The 13,578-nt window shown below is 46.3% G+C and overlaps 3 protein-coding genes across 3 annotated transcripts; 2 read left to right on the top strand and 1 right to left on the bottom strand.

Annotated features, from left to right (window-relative positions):
* The first annotated feature begins 1,391 nt into the window (after positions 1–1,391).
* On the top strand, positions 1,392–3,990 carry LOC146236936 (uncharacterized). Its single transcript, XM_084687632.1, has one exon. The coding sequence runs from the start codon at positions 1,392–1,394 to the stop codon at positions 2,814–2,816; it is 1,425 nt and encodes a 474-aa protein (XP_084543758.1). The 3' UTR covers positions 2,817–3,990.
* A 2,304-nt stretch (positions 3,991–6,294) lies between these two features.
* On the top strand, positions 6,295–9,556 carry tmem119b (transmembrane protein 119b). The gene is made up of 2 exons (XM_084687640.1): positions 6,295–6,480; positions 8,289–9,556. The coding sequence occupies exons 1-2, from the start codon at positions 6,475–6,477 to the stop codon at positions 9,177–9,179; spliced, it is 897 nt and encodes a 298-aa protein (XP_084543766.1). The 5' UTR covers positions 6,295–6,474; the 3' UTR covers positions 9,180–9,556.
* Positions 9,557–10,011: 455 nt separating this feature from the next.
* On the bottom strand, positions 10,012–13,246 carry LOC146236934 (uncharacterized). The gene is made up of 5 exons (XM_084687647.1): positions 13,082–13,246; positions 12,023–12,136; positions 11,719–11,829; positions 11,442–11,520; positions 10,012–10,652 (listed from the first exon to the last, which is right to left on the bottom strand). The coding sequence occupies exons 1-5, from the start codon at positions 13,187–13,189 to the stop codon at positions 10,561–10,563; spliced, it is 504 nt and encodes a 167-aa protein (XP_084543773.1). The 5' UTR covers positions 13,190–13,246; the 3' UTR covers positions 10,012–10,560.
* Between the last annotated feature and the right edge of the window lie 332 nt (positions 13,247–13,578).

Raw genomic sequence — 13,578 nt, 5'->3', positions numbered from 1 at the left:
TAGGAAACTGTTGTTTCCATGGGTACGGGTTTTGATACTTGACACATTTCCATTCCCTCACTGTATAGAAATTAGCCTGGCATAACATAATAAGTATATATCTAAATATAAACAGCTCTCCTGGAGGCTGTAATCCAATCGCTGTGAAAGGATGGAGCTCAGTGGTAGAGCATTTTTTATGGATCAGCAGATCCCAGATTCAGATCCCTCTTTTGTTACTTTGGATGACTACATCTGCTGTTACACATCACAGAAAGCACTCTGAGTGCTGCTCAGGTCCATGTCTTACCTCTGTTTAGACTGATTACATACTATTCTTAGTTCAAGTATGTTGTTGTGTGCACATGACCAAAGTTCTTATCAGCAATTAAATATTTAATTGTCAGGCTTCCCCAACAGTGCGGATGAAGTTAGACTTAAAAACTGCAAGATGTAAAATACAAAACCATTTAACCCATTGCAATGTAAACAATTTACAATATTTGTCTAATGTTAAAGAAAAACACATCAAAACAAAAAGTAGTGCAGTGTTAGTGTTGTGAGGTGAGTGTGGTTGGAGTCACCTACCCATCTGAGCAACTCCCTTCTTCCTGAACTCATCCAGACACATGTTTTGATGCACGTTCTGGCAAAATCCCCTTTGTCTATACTTGCTAGCTCTAAACTCTGCCATCTTTCCTCACACTTGCGTCAGTGTTGCTTTAACATCTGCTGCATTGCTCACTTCCTGTTTCCCCATAGCAGGTAGAGACTCTGCCCTGTTGGTCTCTTCATTTTGCTCATCAACGCACGCAGACATGCTCTGAGCTCCAGCATCTTCGACTCAAGCTCCATCGGCCTTCCCTTCCTTCTCCATCTCCTCGGGTCAGGTAAGAAAAGCGATGAGGTGTCTGTCTGATATTTGGGGACGGTCTGGCTACTCTGTTGCTGTCCAGGTGATTCCATGTTGTGTTCGAAGGATTGCCGTGACTCAATACCTGCTTAACATTTTCAAGTGCATAGTTCCGGAAAGATCCAACCCTCAAGTTTATGTTGGTTTAAAAGTTAAAATAATCAAAAAATGTAATTCCTTCCTAAAGAAATACTTTGGTTGATGTTTGCTGTTAGTTTGGGCAGAACACACTCATGTCATGACAAAAGTTTTGAATCAAGTTCCTGATTCTGCGGTCAAATGGTTTGTGACTAGCTGTTCCATACTTTGCCACAAGCCTCTTCAGTCACAGGATGCTTTGTAACACACAACAGTTTTCCGCAGACACACACCATCTATCAGTCCATTTATCTGCATATCTCTCTATTTACTGTGTTGACATATTTCCTGTAATTGCAACAAGCATGTCTTAACATGAACATTGATCAAGCCTTGCCTTTGCCGTTTCAGAATTGGCATCATGGCCTTCAGGAAGCATACAGAGTATCTTCTGTTCTGGAGTATCTTCCTGCTGTCTTCTGTGGAAACTCAGGATATGTTTACCCCATTGCACAGTAGCAACAGCAGTGAGTCCGCTCTCATCCCCTCCCAGGCCTCCACTGAGCCACACAGCTCTGTTTCCTCCCAAGCTCCCCCGGCTCAACAGGAGCCAGACAACGTCTCCGCACCTGGGTCCTCACAACCCACGCACATCATGGGCCACCTGATAGCGGTGACCCGACAGCCTCTGGACCAGCCGGTGGATCTGAGAACGCGTACAGAGGCAACTCGAAACAGTACTTCATCAGCGACAGGAAGTGAAGATGAAAAGACAGACTTTAGAAACACCCAAGGCCTGGAGCCCATCACCAGCACCAGTGACGAGGGTGAGAACCTCTCACAGCCTCGGGTGACCAGCCCAGGTCCATCATCTGGTCAGAACTTTACTCCTTCTGTGCTGACAACTTTGCCAGGTGTTCCTCCACCTCCTCTCTCCCCTGTGAGTATTACCTCAGAAACAGAACAACCAACTGAAACACCTTCCACGGCCCTGGGCCCATCGTCTCGTGAACTAGCTACCACCACTCTCAGCTCTTCGACAACACATTCCGCCATTCTGGAGCTCACTGCCACCCCTGGACCCTTTTCCTCCACCGTGGGCCCTATCTCTACCAATGAGTCCATCTCCACCATGGGCCCTATTTCTACCATGAAGTTCACCTCCACCGTAGGCCCTATCGCTACCAATGAGTCCATCTCCACCATGGGCCCTATTTCTACCATTAAGTTCACCTCCACTACAGGCCCTATCTCTACCAATGAGTCCACCTCTGCCATCTCTAACCATACCTCGACTGAATCCACCACAGCCATAGGACCTATCTCTACCCATAACAATGTCTCCACCACAGTAGCCATTGTCACCACAGCCAACTCTACCAACTCTTCAGGGGTCCTGATTCCAAAGGTTCCCAAGAGGAACAACGTGTATCCCCCATCGACAACCACGTCCACCAAGAGGCCCGACCAGGACAAGGGCCGCGCAGAAGGAGACGGGGTCCTATCCTGCCCCACAAACCGAAGAGGAGGCCTAGTAAGCATGTGTCTGATCGCCATCGCTTCGCTGGCAGGACTAGCTACCATCTTCATGGTCACCACCATCATCCTCTGCACCAAGCTCTCGTCCAGGCAGCGCATGTACAAGATGAGAGAGGGACAGCGGGGCACAGAGATGACGTGTATCTCCGCGCTGCTGCCTGAAATCAACCGGGAGGTTCTCGGAAGGTCTCGCATTCACAACGGCAACCGAGGGATTCTCAACGGTGGTGAGCTGGACAGTGACAACGACGGAGGCGACGACGTGACTCTCCACAGTTTCCTCCCCGACAACGACCGTGTCGTGTAGACGTGGGACTAGAAGAGGAATGTTTGTTGTCACTCGTTGTTGTGACGGGGGAACACCAGCCTGGTTGGACTAGTTGGGAGTCAGATGGCTGGGCGGTTAGGGAATCAGGCTATTACTCTGGTTGCCGGTTCGATTCACGGCCGTGCCAAAAATGACGTTGTGTCCTTGGGCAAGGCACTTCACCCTTTCTTGCCTCTCGGGGAATGTCCCTGTACTTACTGTAAGTCGCTCTGGATAAAAGTGTCTGATAAATGACCAAATGTAGTTCAATTTCAAACTTAAGTTTGCCTGAAAACTGGTGGCCATGTTAGTATTCAGCACATCACCAGGCTTGAAAGAAACTTGCTTTGTTTGTGTCTGGCTTATGCCTTTTCCTGGTCATAAAAAAGGACATATGTGTGCATACAGCAGCAGGATGTGAGAGGAGTACAAAAATATCTTCTATTTTCAAAATGTGTTTGAAGATGTCCTCAGTTGGATGAAGACTTGATGTCTGGTTGACTGCTGTGAACGTGGAACCAACTGTTGCTTTAAGGTCTACAGATTACAGCTTCCTCTTTGAAGTCAACGGTCTGGCATCACTGCATCCGCCTTTCAGTCAGAGGAGTAGACAATGAACACTCAAATGCAGAACCAGAGAACCATTTCATGACACATTACCGTGAAACGGACTTCCCTTGTTTGAGGAAGTCAGGTGGTGAAAACTTGTCTCATAAAGCATTCTTATATACCAATTCCAAACTAATGGGGGTCTCTGCAGAGTTCATGCAGTAATTTATAGATTTGTCCAGTATTTTTTCTGAACCCTCTCAACATAAATTTTTGAAAAAAGGTATGTAACAGTGGGGTTGGGATGAGAACAGCGATGTGAAAAATGTCAGAAACCTTGCTGGTGTTTCACTTACCAACAGGCCTGTTTTAACAAAGACTCCCAGCGCAAAACACAGTTTACAGGAGACATTTAAAACCTACGAGTGATTTATGGATCTGAAACTGAGGTTCGAGTTTCATTCGAGAATTGCTTTCAGTTACAGTCGAAGACCTCAATTTGACAGATGGCAAAGCAAGAGTGTAGAGCCATTTCTGAACATGCATCTGTTGACCGAGTTGTGTATAATCCTAGGCATCAGCAATAAACATTTAATTCAGGGGTCTTGTGGTCTGCATTTTCAAAGTTTGGTATCACAATGTCATCCCATCCCACAAAATTTAACTATAACCCCATTTCAGAAAAGCTTCCAAAAAGCCTTATATCTTTAATTCCTTTGAAAAGTTTCTGGTTATGATGAGTATTTTTTTCTGGGTTTCAAATCCTCAAGATCTAAGATTTGATTGTGTAGCAGTGTGCACCAGAGGGTAATAAATCAATATTAGCGACATGTAAGTTTCAAGGCGTGTGATAAAGCAGTAATCTTTGGTATGGTTTTCTTTGGAGTTCTAGAACCTCTAGAAGGCGAGGCTGGTGTTTCGGTTATTTCCCGGTCGTTGTTTGTCTATGAGAAGTCATTACACAGAGATGGCAGAAGCTCCTTCCCCCCTTCAAACCTGAGCACTCAGATGTCGGACTGAGATCTCTTCTCTACCCCTTCTCTTTTTAATATTCCATTCGTTCGACACGAGGGGAAAAGAGGGCTCTGGTCTCAGGGTTCCTCAGCCAGAGGCTACATCTCTGTTTGTGACCGAGCCAAGTTCCGTCCATCAGTGCAATCAAGACACAGTACAGCTCCACCCCAGTCTACACAGCCAGGGTTTAAAGTGTTGGATGGGGTAACAGATCAAAACAATCACATAAATAAATGTCAAGGTGATTAAAGCCAGGTGGATCTTAGCATTTGTACATTTACATTTAGCAGACGCTCTTATGCAGAGCCATTTACAGTAAGTACAGGGACATTCTCCCTGAGGCAAGTAGGGCGAAGTGCCTTGCCCAAGGACACAACATCATTTTGCACGGCTGGGAATCGAACCGGCAACCTTCTGATCAATAGCACGACTCCCTAACCTCTCAGCCACCTGACCCCCGTCAGGTTCGTACTTGACTTCATAACACTCTTATTGTCCGTCCCAACATTTACTGTCCCCTGGTTTACGGTGAGAGCAGCAGTAGCTTATGAATGCAAACACGCCGATGAAATGTCAGGGCCAGTTGGCTTTCACATTCATGCAACAGGCCTCTCCACTGTAAGTTAGAGAGAGTAAAAGCAGAGACTGAAAGCAGGGCTGACATTGTTGTACAGCCGCATTCCTCGTTTACAGACCCCAGATGAAGTTTGCGAGTCCAATTCTGCATGTCGCTTTGGATGAAAGCGTCTGCTATATAAACACGCACACACACAATACGCATGGGAGGGGGGGAAGTCTGACACCAATATCTGAGAGACAGAGCTTAGAGCATGAGGTTTGGAACGCATTGCTGTGTATGACCATATAAAGATAGTCTGGTGTTGGTCTGGTGCAGATGAATCTTACACATCATCAGCTGGCCAAACACTCGCAATCTGAACTGATGTGCTCCGACTCCAGGCTGGTTGTGATACATCTGCATGCCTGTGTGTCTGCTGACACACATACACACACACACACACACACACACACATAGACACACGTAAACTCACACATTTAGACAAACATAAACCCACTCACAAACACATATACAAACAAACACACACACACAAACGTAGAAAAATACATACTCTCTCTCTCTGACTCTCTCTTTCTGTATGGGCCTCTCTCCACCAACACCATATTCATTGTTTCTCAGGTCCCCAGCACTTGCCTCCCCCCCCCCCCTGCCCCCCCCCCTTCCTTCAATGGCTGTTATAACTGCACTCACCACTCAGGAAACATTAACCCCTTCCTGTGGAGACATGATCGCCCCCTTCCAGAGCAAAGTATTTTACCATGGCTCAGCTGCTGTGTGGGCCAGCCCTGGTTGGCTGAGGCTTAAGTCCCACTCCTAACCCTGAGAGAAGCAGTCAACATGCATGTTGGGAGCCAAGGAGAATGACCAAAAAGGCTGAGTACAATATATCTGACCTTATAGTATGTTATAAACTGATCCCAGGGACCAAGCAGGAAGTATAAATAAATGTATATATATATATAATAAATAAATGCAGAGGTAGTGAATACGGAGACACAGCAACCTGACATACTTAGATATGCAGTGTATTTTAGGCTGTTCTTTGTCTGGCGGTTCTATTTCCAAGTGTTGTGCGAGTCCCTCCGATAGCTTGCGTTGCTGCAGTGCTAACTGTCCAGGACATGTAATACTAGACCTGGGACAGGAGGACAGACCCCTGCCCCCACAGCGATTTATAAACTACTGCTTAACAAGAACAATCTGTGTAGAGGTCTGAGCCCAGTCCCTACTGGGAAGCCAGGCACAGGGGGGGGGGGGTGGAGGGGGGGTGTTGATGGAGGGGGGGATGGAGGGAGGGATTTGTCCTGATGGCCAAGAAGTTTCAGGGTTTTTTTCTGTGCCGGTCAGAGAACTCTCCGGGCTGAAATCTGAAACTGTAGAAGTTGAAAGTCTTAGGTGAGGAGCACAGACGTGTCTCTCTCTCTCTCCGAGTCGCCTTTTCGCTTCTGGACTAAATTTCACTCCTGCTCTGTCCCCCGTGGTTCCAAAGGGAGTCTTTTCAGTGTGACCACTTCTATGACGGTGAGTATTTTTCTCTTCCATTTAAACCTAATTTCTCCACTTTTTACTTGTCAGTTCAGAGTATGTTTCCTGAAGAAAATATTCCTCTAAACCATGCAGAGAGCAGCCCCTTTTACACAGTTTTACTAAACACCAGCACTCACATGAGTGTTGTAAACAATTGTGACAGCATCATGACTCCCTCAGGATAACTTCCTGTTTAGGGGAATACTTGCGCCCCAGCTAAAAGTAAGAGGCCCCCAAATCACAATCATAAATGTTCTATGTCACAGCTTTGCATGTACCATATGTGTGATGAGTGTGTGTGTGTGTGTGTGTGTGTGTGTGTGTGCACGCGCAACTATAGGTGTGCTAGGGGGTGAATGACTGATACATTGAACATGAATGTGCCCATCCCCCCATGTCCTGATGAGTTCAGTACCTCATGTGGCCCAGCTTGCACACAGATGGAGTGGAAAAGAGAGAGGAAGGGAGAGAGCGAGAGGGAGAGAGAGAGGGGGGGGGGAGGGAGCTTTCCACGTCTGCTCTACAGCAGACGATCCATCAGGAGATAACCCCAACCCTAACCCAGAGGATCCATCGGGAGAGCAAACCTTGTTTGCAGCCCACTCATTGAGTCATTTAGCAGACGCTCTTATCCAGAGCGACTTACAGTAAGTACAGGGACATACCCCCCGAGGCAAGTAGGGTGAAGTGCCTTGCCCAAGGACATAACGTCATTTGGCTTGGCTGGAAATCGAACCAGCAACCTTCTGATTAATAGCCCGATTCCCTAACCGTTCAGCCATCTGACCCACCCGTCTGTCATGTTTTCAATAAAGGATCCACTTCCACAACAGGAGGGTTTCAGCTCTGCCCCTGACCTGAGGGAGCCGGGAGAGAAGAGAGAGAGAGAGAGAGAGAGAGAGAGAGAGAGAGAGAGAGAGAGAGAGAGAGAGAGAGAGAGAGAGAGAGAGAGAGAGACAGGGTCCTTCTAGTCGCTGCTACTGTCTGGGCTGTTGGATGCCTCAAATTAAATCTGAGGAGAACAGGCATGCTCTTGATTTAGGTCAAATTCACGACAAGGAGACATTGTGGTTTTTAAAACAACCTCATTGCCCTCAAGCCTATTTAGGAAGACAGCCAATGCAGCAATCGATTTTAAGATGGGTTTAATCCTTGTAGTCATGTATTTCTGCTCATGTCACAGAAAATGAATGTGTTTAGTTTGTGTAATTTGCAAATTAAGTCAACTCGTTTGTGTGTTGGTTTTTTTGGGTGGAAAGGATATGATTGGAATCCAGGCTTTCTAATCCGGCCCTCAGCATTCAGCTGTTGTCTCAATGTCAACATGCCAAACACAGAACCAGCTGGGCCCCACTGTTATATTTAAACAATGTTAAACTCAGAAATTACCCAGATACGTGCAACATATGGCATAAAATATTAAAACCCAATTCACGATCCACAAAACTAGATATTAAAACAGCCATTGGTCAAGTCTCTAACAGTCCTGGGGTGAAATATCATACCAATATAACATCAAATTGAATTTCTATTCATATCTGTCAGTTTTGACTTTTGTGATTAAAATAATGTAATGATAATCATGTATAAATTTAGCAACAGCTCTTGTGCAAAGCGTTTCAACCTGCGCCATCTTGATCTGCAGGTAAACACTCTATCACTGAGCTATTCACTCTATCACTAACCCTAACCCTATTCACTCTATCACTAACCCTAACCCTATTCACTCTATCACTAACCCTAACCCTAACCCATCACTGAGCTATACCCATCCCCGTCCCCATTTGTGATGTCGCCCACAGGGCCTGCCAGAGATGATGCTGCTCGCGGCCGTGTCTGCCTTGACGTGGTGGAGCAGCTGTCTGGCCACACCCCTCCCGTTCAACTTGTCACTGGAGGGCAGCGCAGAGGTGGAGGAGCCAGGAGCTCTGGTCCCCACCTTTTTCTTACCAGGAACAGATGAACCCGGCACCGAGTTCCCGCCCACCCTGGATGGCTCCGCCTTCCTCAGTCACATGGTGCAGTTCCTGCAGGAGAACCTTCTCCTCGTCCTCGTCAGCTCCTCCCTCCTGACCATCGTCGTCCTCGTTGTCTGCTGCGCGGCCATGATGAGCCACAGGAGGAAGGGTAACGCCTACTACCCTTCCTCCTTCCCTCCCAAGATGTACGTGGACCAGAAGGATAAGAGCGGGGGCACCAGGCCCTTCAGCGAAGTGCCTGAGCAGCCCTCCGACACGCCGCCCGGTGAGCCGGTGGATTCCAGCAAGCAGCTCCAGGCTGACATCATGAAGGCCGTGAAAAACCTTCGCACTCCCACCAAGGCTCCACTCAACCAGGCGGCGGTTGGCAGGAGTCCGGAGGTCGGTCTTCCTCCTCGGGCAGAGGAGGAAAGCATCCCAGACAGCGAGGAGTCAGAGCCGTGTGACCCAGAGGATCCAGAGGAGCCATCGGAGGGCGAGGGCCAACTGAGCAGCAGCCCAGAGCCGGCTGTGATGCCGGCTGTGATCCCGGCTCAGATGCCGGCTGTGATACCGGCTGAGCAGCCAGACCTCCAGGAACACGACGACTCAGCAAAGCCTCCTTCTGGAAGGCCAAATTCACCAGCCAGGCAGGAGAGGTCTTCCTCTCCAGACACAGAAAATGACTCATCAGCAAGCGTCCAGATGATTACTGGAGAAAAAACTGCCTTTTAGTAAGACTGAGCATGAAAGATCTTTTGCGGTTTGCTACTTTTTGAACCCCTCGAGTGACAATCCTAAGCCTTCAGCTTTGTGACCTGCAACACTTTTCTTGAAGAGCTAGTTTATTTTGAAGCACAAATACTCTGCAGAAGTCTCTGTCAGGAGAGGGCGATTAGAACCCAATAGGATGTTTTATAATTCCCTGATGAACACATTTTAAGACTTGTTTGTATAAAAGCATTTACTTTGAAATTGACAAAAGTAATACTGGCTGTGTGGAGATGGCTGACAAAAAGTTTTGCTCAGAAGATTTTGCCACAATGCTGTTTAATGAAGCTCAACATCACAATTGCTTGTATTTTAATACAATTATACCTTACTGGTTTAAAGTATATTTTTGTATTTCATGTTCAGTTGCTGCCAAGTGCATTTGGTAGATATAAGGCTGCACCTAAATAAATGAAAAATGCACACACAAATGTTGTACAAGTGGAAAATAAGATGAAAACTTTGGTTTGGCTCGATAAGCGTGTGTTGGTAGGCTTGGCATACCATGGTAACAATGCCACCTTGTGGCCAATTATAGAACAGCGCTTTCATAACAACGGAACTGAGTCTGAATAGTCTTGAAATATATACATTTGCTCTAAGTGCTTATCCAAACGTCTTACATGGCACCACACGTCCTTGGGTTCAGAAACAGACACATGAAAAAGTACAACTTTGCACAGTACCCAATTCTTGAGCTAATTGCAAAACAATTGTCGCCCTAAAATCCCTCCCACCACTTTCTCACGATAGTATATACATGCAGTACACTGCATTAAAAAAATAAGCAACAACATTGTGTTACTGAATATATTTTATTGAGATATGATCAGGAAGCATGTCTGAAATACTACCACAAACAAATTAATAAACATTTGGATAGTTTGCAAGCATCTGACATACACTGCATAGCATTCCATAATTATCTTCAAAACAATACGTTTCATGGACGTTGATTGGACAGACAACCTTAAAGGTCATGATCAATAACTCGGCCTCTGCTTCAAGCAGCACCACTTCATGACAAATATCCAACACTGTAAAAAGAACAAAACACCAAGTCTAACTCCCCTACGCTCGGATCTATATTTCTCACTGCAAATAAGGCTGAACTTGTACCAATCACACCAATCAGTGTTTACGTTGTGCGTTAACGTGACAGGCTAGAGAAAGGGTCACTGTAACAGGGCCGGGTGAAGCCTTGTCCAAGTAGGCCTGAGGGTGTCCTGGACTCAGGGGGTGCCCCGGCATTAGCTATACTGCAGGTGATGTGGGGGGACTACATGTCCCCTGTAGTAGCATACAGGAAGTAGAGGAGACGTCCAGGACAGGAGGAGGAAAGGCTCTAGTTGCTGGCTTTGATGGCCTCCTTCTGGTCGTCCTTCTGTTTGAGACGGTAGTCTGCCAGGGCGGCCTTGATGGCATCTTCAGCCAGCACTGGGTGGGAAGGGGGGGTCAAAGGGAGAAGTCAGCAACGGCAATGGAATGGTAAAGGTGCCACAAAGTATTTTTGAAGAATGTAGTAGAATGCACTGGGGTAAATAGAATGTACAGGACTAAATAGATTATGCTAGGCTCAATAGAATGCCCTGGGCTCAATAGAATGCCCTGGGCTCAATAGAATGCCCTGGGCTCAATAGAATGCCCTGGGCTCAATAGAATGCCCTGGGCTCAATAGAATGCCCTGGGCTCAATAGAATGCCCTGGGCTCAATAGAACGCCCTGGGCTCAATAGAACGCCCTGGGCTCAATAGAACGCCCTGGGCTCAATAGAACGCCCTGGGCTCAATAGAATGCCCTGGGCTCAATAGAATGCCCTGGGCTTAATAGAATGCCCTGGGCTCAATAGAATGCCCTGGGCTCAATAGAACGCCCTGGGCTCAATAGAACGCCCTGGGCTTAATAGAATGCCCTGGGCTCAATAGAATGCCCTGGGCTTAATAGAATGCCCTGGGCTTAATAGAATGCCCTGGGCTCAATAGAATGCCCTGGGCTTAATAGAATGCCCTGGGCTCAATAGAATGCCCTGGGCTTAATAGAATGCCCTGGGCTCAATAGAATGCCCTGGGCTTAATAGAATGCCCTGGGCTCAATAGAATGCCCTGGGCTTAATAGAATGCCCTGGGCTCAATAGAATGCCCTGGGCTTAATAGAATGCCCTGGGCTTAATAGAATGCCCTGGGCTCAATAGAATGCCCCAGATGTCAGGCTGACACGTGGACTCACTGGAACAGTGGAGCTTGACTGGAGGAAGACTGAGCTCCTTAGCAATATCCGTGTTCTTAATCGTCAGGGCTTCATCAACCTAGCATAAGGAGAACAAAACACTTGTATTCCATTGCTTGGGATCCATTCTAGCATCATAGCACTGAAGGAGGAAGAGATTAGAGGGCAGAGGGGAAACATGGCAGTGGAAGTGATTTTGGATCCAAAACATTCAACAAACTCTGGACCTGAACACCCAAACAGGAAGTGGAGAAGGAAGGGAAATGTGTTTACTCACAGATTTACCCTTCACCCACTCTGTCGCCAGGGAGCTGGAGGCAATGGCAGAGCCACAGCCAAACGTCTTGAACCTAGCATCCACAATCTTCCCCTGGTCGTCCACCTCAATCTGACGATTAGAGGAGAGCTATTTTACAGAACGCCTGTGTGTGTGTATGGGTGATAAATAGTCTTCATCCGTCTGAGTAAAACCCAAGCATACGCAGTGGATTTGCCATCTCAGAATGAGTCAGCAATTTCAGTCAAAGAATGACTCTGACCACTAACACATCCAGGCTGGTTGAGCGTGAGGTCACACCTACCTGGAGCTTCATGACATCACCACACGCAGGGGCGCCCACCAAACCTGTCCCCACTTTCCTGGAGTTCTTGTCCAAGGACCCAACATTTCTTGGGTTCTCATAGTGGTCTACCACCTAGGGCAAAGCAGATTAATGATCAACGGAATGTACTTCCCGTCTCCTCCTCCCCGTTTTGAAGGGCATCCCGAGAAACAGGATTCATGGCCACTCCAAGGCCCCTTGAATTGCTGTTATGCAAGGGGGAGTTGCAACGTTATGTCAGGACAATCAAAATAAACAGATTAGGGCAGGACTGCACCGTCAACAACAGTTAATTCCGGAAGCTCCCTCCTTCCCCCTTCGTTTATTTCCCATGCTGAGTCATTCTCTAGTTACCGCTGAGGAATTAATTTAAATAGTTAACAAGATTAATGACGCAGCTGATAGCCTTCATCAGTAAATGAAATCGTGGTAATGGGCCTTAGCAACTGACCAAGCACTAATTTACCTTTACGCCATTCCTTCGTGTCTTTCCAACAATACATTCCTAGCCAGTGACCTCTAGCTGTTTAAGTATTTAACCCTTGCTACATAATATAGATAACTGCGCACATGAAGAAATAACCAAATGAGCTGCCTAGAGATTAATCTACGGGTACATAGGGAGGCTAGACTAAAGCCAAACAGGTACGTTACAGCAGCAAGCCTAGTTATTTCTTGTTAGCCATTTTTATTGCGTTTAGTTGGCTGGATATAGCCTTCGTTTTACTTCATTTTCATGATGCCTAACACAAATTCCCAATGTAACGCCTTGTTTGGATATTGAGTGTGATGGTAAAAACATACAAAATAACAGATTTATAAAATTATAAACACATGACTGAATCAGTGACAACAGTTATGAAACAGCTAACTTTAGCTAGCTAGCTAGCCCTCGTACTTGTTTCCTAACAGTCCCACACTGGCTAGCTGTTTAAGTCAAAACATTGACATGGCGACATAACCCTTACATAATTTAGTTTAGCATTTAGCATTTAATTTAGCATTTAGCTTACACGTAGCCAGACAGCTAGACATTACCTTCTTGTGATATGAAGACTGAATAATAAATTCTGGAGCAGAAAGTCTTCTGTTGACTAAAACGAGAGGAGCGATGCACTTCTTTGCCATTGTACCCGCCATGTTCATAGCGAATGACGCACTTGGTAGAAAACAGACCAGCAAGGCAGTACTGCCTTAAAGCGCATGACAGTGTAGGAGGCGCTTAGCTAGAATTGTTTTCATAAATCTTCACAGGTTTACAGTCCTACATTTAAGGGCGACACTTTTGTTTTTTTACTGTTATATATTAATGTTCCGATAAGCTCTGTCTAGGAATATAGTTTTCTGAAACAGACTGTTCGGACAAATACCGTTGTATTTTTTTTCTTTGTTTGTTTGTTTTTTGTTGGGGGGGGGGGGGGGGACTTATACATGTTCGATGAATAGACAAAAGAAACTTCTCTAGGAAGTTACAATGTATTGATTTAGATCACAAAGTCGTTAAATTGGCAACCAGTGGCGATTTTAGACCCTTT

The sequence above is a fragment of the Hypomesus nipponensis genome, chromosome 22, assembly GCF_054491055.1.
Source record: "Hypomesus nipponensis isolate SF chromosome 22, ASM5449105v1, whole genome shotgun sequence".
NCBI lineage: Eukaryota > Metazoa > Chordata > Actinopteri > Osmeriformes > Osmeridae > Hypomesus > Hypomesus nipponensis.
Note: the sequence above shows the minus strand (reverse complement) of the source record. Positions and strands in the feature narration are given on the sequence as shown.